Below are 6,000 nucleotides of genomic sequence, written 5' to 3'. Positions count from 1 at the left end.
GAGGTTTAACACGTTTATTTTCAGAATTACTTTACAATTGTGAGAAAAACACAATTGATTGATTTTCCTCCAGCCATGTACACCATACACAAAGAGTCAGGTTGCCGACGCTACACACACACGAAGCACATCTTAATTTAACCCCTTCGTGAAAAGCCATCTGTTCTCAGTCTGAAGCGACGCAGCTTCGTCACGTTTTAATGTTCGCTTTCCATCAGCCGGCCAGACTTCTGTCCAAGCCTCAGCTCGGCTCTTGCAGTCTGCTTGTTCTCTGCCGTCATCTGTCGCCAAGGCGACTTGTGGTCCATTGCCAGATTCATCTGTCCGGTGTGCTCTGAGAGGACATTGAAGAGGTTGACATCATATCCTGCATGAACCGCATTGACAAAATGATATGGGGCACGTTACGTAGAGACTCACAATGTGCCATCCCTCACTCCTTTGCCCTCCTCTTGGAGTTCTGCAGTTTCTCCGCTATCTTGCGCTCGTGACCCGCCGGGGAGGGTCTGTTGGTGTTACAGTCCGCTTCGCGCTTCGTGCGGCCCTTGCGGCTGGCACCACCTGGGAGGGGAGAGTGACACACCTACTGTACATAAATACATGCGTAGCCTAAGTAATATACGTGTACATAAACGCACAAAACGCATTGTCTTACCGCAGTAGCGATCGGTCAGATTGTAATAGTCATATTCATCATAGTAGTTCGCCTCAAATGTGGTGGGCTCCAGATTCTTAACTTCCACAAAACTCATCTTTCGATGAAATGAAAAAGAGCAGTGGCTTTTTGAAGTGTATTACTCTGCAGAGCTGCTGTGGAGTGATTGTCTCCCGGGTCCCTTGTTTTTGTTTTTCTCTGCATGGCTCTGGGCTCTTTTATAACCGTGTCTCCGCCCTCCGTCCTTCGCCTTGGCCCGATTTCCCTTCCGTGACTCAACGGTAAACATTTGACTCAAAGTTGCATCAGCTTTAGTTAATGTTTGCTCAACACTCGGCGCCCGTACAAACTGAAGTACTGAAGTAATTCATATGCCATTGTTTGAGAATTTGTCTTTCTTTCTTTTTCTTTCTTTCTTTGTAACTGTTTCGTGTTTACATCGAAGTCAATGTTTATTAATCTTATCATCAATTGACTTTCTCTTTCCATTTCTCTGATCCACTCAACCTTCTTTTTTGTTCCTATATGTCCTCAATTCTTTATCTGCACTTGATCATGATTATGTGCCATATTTTATTTTATTTCGTACGGTCCGTTTCATGTTGTACTAGATAACAACGAATGCGTTGCTGTTATTTACTCAACGCAAAGTAGGACAACACTAGACGGCTTGCCGTTCTGCCTGTGTCATCTTCCTTGTATGACCCGCTCCCTGCCATCTAGTTGCCTGGCGATTCACCGGCTTGCCATCTTCCCCCTGCTCCCCGTTTGTGTCTCAAAATTTACTGTATTTGACTCTCCCTGCCAGCCCCTGGAGGATGGGCTCCCCCTTTGAGTCTGGTCCCTCCCGAGGTTTCTTCCTTCTTGGGAGTTTTTCCTTGCCACTGTCGCCTATGGCTTACTCACTGGGGGCTTTGGGTGGGGATGCTGTAAAGCGCTTTGAGACGATGTAATGTTGTGATAATGCGCTATACAAAAATAAATTTGTTGTTGTTGTTGATTAGCGAATGAGTCGACCTAGGCTATTAAGTTTAACTGTCACGTGAATATATAGGCTAGTGAAATTCTTGTGAATCATACGGCAAGTCATGGTCACGGTGGCCCACTGCCAAGTTTTACATTCACAAGTCAAAATTCCAGAATATAAAACCTGCTTTTATTGACCTGTCTATTAATGTAAAACATTGCATCTCCTTCATTTCCTGCTCACTGAACAAGAAGGCTGTCAGAACAATCTTTTTCTGCTTTAAAATACATTTATGTAATTTTCTTTCTCCTCTTTCTTTATTTTTTCCATTTTATTTTATTTGTCTTCTCCCCTGACGTAACTACTGATTTGTATATACAAGATGTTTACACTTGATGTATATTATGTACTTGCATATTCAATAAAAAAAAGAGTGAGAGACTGATAGGACTAAAAGCGGTATGTACAAGCTGGTTTATGCATTTATGAATCTTAGAATATTTTTATTTTTATTTACTGAAATTGTCAGTTTACCTGTTTCCAGAATCGTCCTCAAAAATGCGCTTGTAAGATACTCGTGAATCTTGTGTAGTTTATATTTTATCCATGTTTTGAACGATTCAAATAATAAACAATGTACGTACAAACTATACGAACTGCAGGGGAAAAGCAGGAAAGTTGCCGGGTGACGTATCATTAGGAAGCTCAAAAAGTTGTCTCGCATTTACCCAGATATTTGACATTTACAGAAATGACCAAGAAAGTTAAACCCGACGCCTACTGGGCAGGTATCCTGTACCTGTATGCCCAGGGGAAGTACCGGTTTTCCATAGGTAAGAAGCTGGGGGCCAGCAAATGGAAAGCTGACATTAAAAACATTGACAGCTGTCCATTGACTCCTCCATACAACCACCAAGTCCGAGAACATGACATCTTTGGGGGGGAAAAATCCTCTGTACATGCGGATACCATAAGGATGATCATATTTAATTTTGATATATTTTCAAGGTTCATACGTTTTGGAAAAAAAAAAGAAAGAAAATTCCAGGCCTGGAAAGGTTTTTGAATAAAAAACCCAGAAAGTTTTGGAAAAGTCATGGAATTTTATAACACAGCATAATAATATGTGATCAATGTAAAATAAATTCAGAAAAAATAGATTTTGTTAAATGCATTAAATTCAGGGCATAACGTAATCATTTCACGTCTTGTTCACGTCATGTAATTAAAATTAAAAATCATGTAATTAAAACATTTTCCACAGATTTTAATTCTTGTGTATTATGTAGACTGAAGTTTAAACAAAAACATAGTCATGGAAATATGCCAGTCAGTCATGGAAAAGTTCAAGGGAAAATGCCATCCATCCATCCATCCATTTTCTGAAACCGCTTATCATATTCAGGGCCACGGTCAGTCTGGAGCCTATTTGTTGGCTAAAATGTTTACAAACTCTTTATTTTGATATCATTTTTGCATAGGAAATGTAGTAGTGCTTGGATTGTTTACAGTTGCTAAAAGTGAAGTCAAGAAGTTATTTTCAAACAAGAAATAACTTTTTTTCAGTCAGCTCAGCAGACAGGTGCATCAGGGAGAGAGCCCACAGAGACAGAAATTAATAGTTGTTCTGAAGAAAAGGATAAAAGTGAATGAAAAGATGGTATTGTGTGGAAATACAACCGTTACAGCCAGGACCATAAATATTTGGACAAAGTTTTTAAATTTTTAAGTTCTGTACATTACCATAATACATTTTAAAAGAAACAAGTCAGATGCAGTTGAAGTGCAGACTTTCAAGCTTTAATTCAGTGGGTAGAACAAAAACATTGCACAAAAATGTGGGGACCTAAAGTAATTTTTCTACACAATCCCTTCCTTTCAGGGGCTCATAAGTAATTGGACAAATTAATATAACTGCAAATAAAATGTTCAATTCTAATACTTAGTTGAAAACCCTTCACAGGCAATGACTGCCTGAAGTCATGAACTCATGGACATGACCAGACGCTGGGTTTCCTCCTTTTTAATGCTCTGCCAGGCCTTTACTGCAGCAGCTTTCAGTTGCTGTTTGTTTGAGGGTCTTTCTGTCTGTAGTTTATTCTTTAGCAAGTGAAATGCATGCTAATGGGGTTGAGATCAGATGACTGACTTGACCATTCGAGAATATTCCACTTCTCTGCTTTAATAAAGTCCTGGGTTGCTTTTACTATGTGTTTTGGGTCATTGTCCATCTGTACTATGAGACACCGCTCAATCAATTTGGCTGGATTTGATCAGACATGATGTCTCTGAACATCTCAACATTCATTCGGCTGCCATCCTGTGTCACATCATCAAGAAACACTAAAGACCCAGTGCCACTGGCAGCCACTGGCAGCCATGCACGCCCAAGCCATCACACTGCCTCCACCATGTTTTACAGATGATGCAGTGTTCTTTGGATCATAAGCTGTTCCAGCCCTTCTCCATACTTTTTTCTTTCCATCATTCTGATACAGTTTGAGGTTGGTTTCATCTGTCCAAAGAATGCTGTTCCTGAACTGTGCTGGCTTTTTTAGATGTTTTTTTGCAAAGTCCAATCTAGCCTTTCTATTCTTAAGGCTTATGAGTGGCTTGCATCTTGCGGTGAACCCTCTATATTTGCTTTCATGCAGTCTTCTCTTTATGGTAGTCTTGGATATTGATACACCTATCTCCTGGAGAGTGTTGTTCACTTGGTTGGCTGTTACGAAGGGGTTTCTCTTCATCATGGAAATGATTCTGCAATCATCCGCCACTGTTGTCATCCGTGGACGTCCAGGCCTTTTTGCGTTGCTGAGTTCACCAATGCTTTCTTTCTTCCTCAGGATGTACCAAACTGTGGATTTTGCCACTCCTAATGTTGTGGCAATTACTCGAATTGTTTTTTTCTGTTTTCGCAAAACAACTTCAAGTGTAGTTTTTATTATTGTTATATAAGCAAATGTTTCTGATAAATGTGTCCAGTCAAAAGATATTTGTCAATTTCTGCTTGAATTTTGGATACATAAACATCAGAAAATAAATGTTTTCTGGAGAAAGGTTAAAAGTGAGTAAAAGACTGTATTTTATGGAAATAGACATGTTTTATTTGTATAGGATTATATATGTATTTCCTCATTTTTCTCTCTTCTCCTCTTTCCCCTCTCCTTTTCCCTTCTTTCCCCCACCCTAGCAGTTCATCTTGCCCCATCTTTGGGATGGGATTTCCCCACACAGGTTCAAATCCTGTCCGTGATGTTGTCATACACTTTATTGGGGCTGTAGTGGCCTCATGGTTAGGGAAGTATGCTTGTCTTACGGCACCCTGCACAACTAAGCGGTCCCGGGGTTAGGACGCCATAATAGAAACAAACAAAAAGGAGAAATTCTCAGATTACAAAAGTTTTTAATCAACACAGCTATTTACAAAGGTTGGGAGCATAACATAAACCTCAGGAAAGGGAAAGGCCAAAATATCAAACCAACCAAGACTAGCTATTCGGAGAGGAACTACCTTACCTCAAAACACAAAAATAAACAAGTTAACAGAAACTGCCCTCACTCCCTAACTAACCAAAAACAAGAGAAAAGCACACTCAAACAAAAATGGCACCCACCTCCCTACCAAGCTCCCAAAAGGCCTAATTACAACAAAGAAAGAAAAAAAAAGGAAATAAACATTGCTTACAGCACACCATACTCTAAACCAGGCCAAATAACCTCAACCAATAACCAGTCTGCACCTGGGCAAACCAACCACAACAACCAACCAGTCAACAGTAACAGAGCGTTGACTCTGTCTCAGGGGCATGAGCGGCCAGGCTTTTATCCCCAACCTCAGTGTCTCTCAGCCAATCAAAACTGGTCTTGTTAACAAGCAGGTCTCCGTCCCCTGGTTTTCTTCATTGCTGGTTTCTAGAAGGGAGCAGAGAACTGACACCACAAGCAACCAACAATGCAACATCCATGCATATGCACAACATCTTGATACCAAGATAATTAAGGATGTCTCAAGACATAACACTTGTGATGTAAAGATTGCTGGTTAGAATCCCGACCAGTAAGCTACCGCTTTCACTAAATAATAGCTACCCACTACTATGTCACATAGGTTAAATGCAGTGGACACATTTCACTGTTGGGCTGTGGTGTGTCAACAATGACAATTAATTACTTTTGCTTTTAAATACAGCACAAGGCAGTGCAATATAAGAATCAAAAGACATAGATCAGTATTGTGCGTTCAGGATCAGTATTGTGCGAGTTACTGAAAATTAGTAATTAGTTACAATTACTTGTTGCTTCATTCGAAAGTATTTCAATTGCTTTACCAATCACTGCATATAAAAGTAATTAGCTACTAGAGAAAGTAACTTTT

General features: G+C 40.1%; 1 protein-coding gene across 1 annotated transcript; it reads right to left on the bottom strand.

Moving 5' to 3' along the window:
* On the bottom strand, positions 1 to 868 carry nupr1b (nuclear protein 1b). Its single transcript, XM_023842734.2, has 3 exons — positions 656 to 868; positions 421 to 561; positions 1 to 334 (listed from the first exon to the last, which is right to left on the bottom strand). Exons 1-2 carry the CDS (start codon positions 750 to 752, stop codon positions 434 to 436), a joined length of 225 nt encoding a protein of 74 aa, XP_023698502.1. The 5' UTR covers positions 753 to 868; the 3' UTR covers positions 1 to 334; positions 421 to 433.
* Between the last annotated feature and the right edge of the window lie 5,132 nt (positions 869 to 6,000).

This window comes from Paramormyrops kingsleyae, chromosome 22, assembly GCF_048594095.1.
Source record: "Paramormyrops kingsleyae isolate MSU_618 chromosome 22, PKINGS_0.4, whole genome shotgun sequence".
Lineage (NCBI taxonomy): Eukaryota > Metazoa > Chordata > Actinopteri > Osteoglossiformes > Mormyridae > Paramormyrops > Paramormyrops kingsleyae.
The sequence above is the reverse complement of the archived record's forward strand: the minus strand, read 5'-3'. Positions and strand labels throughout refer to the sequence as shown.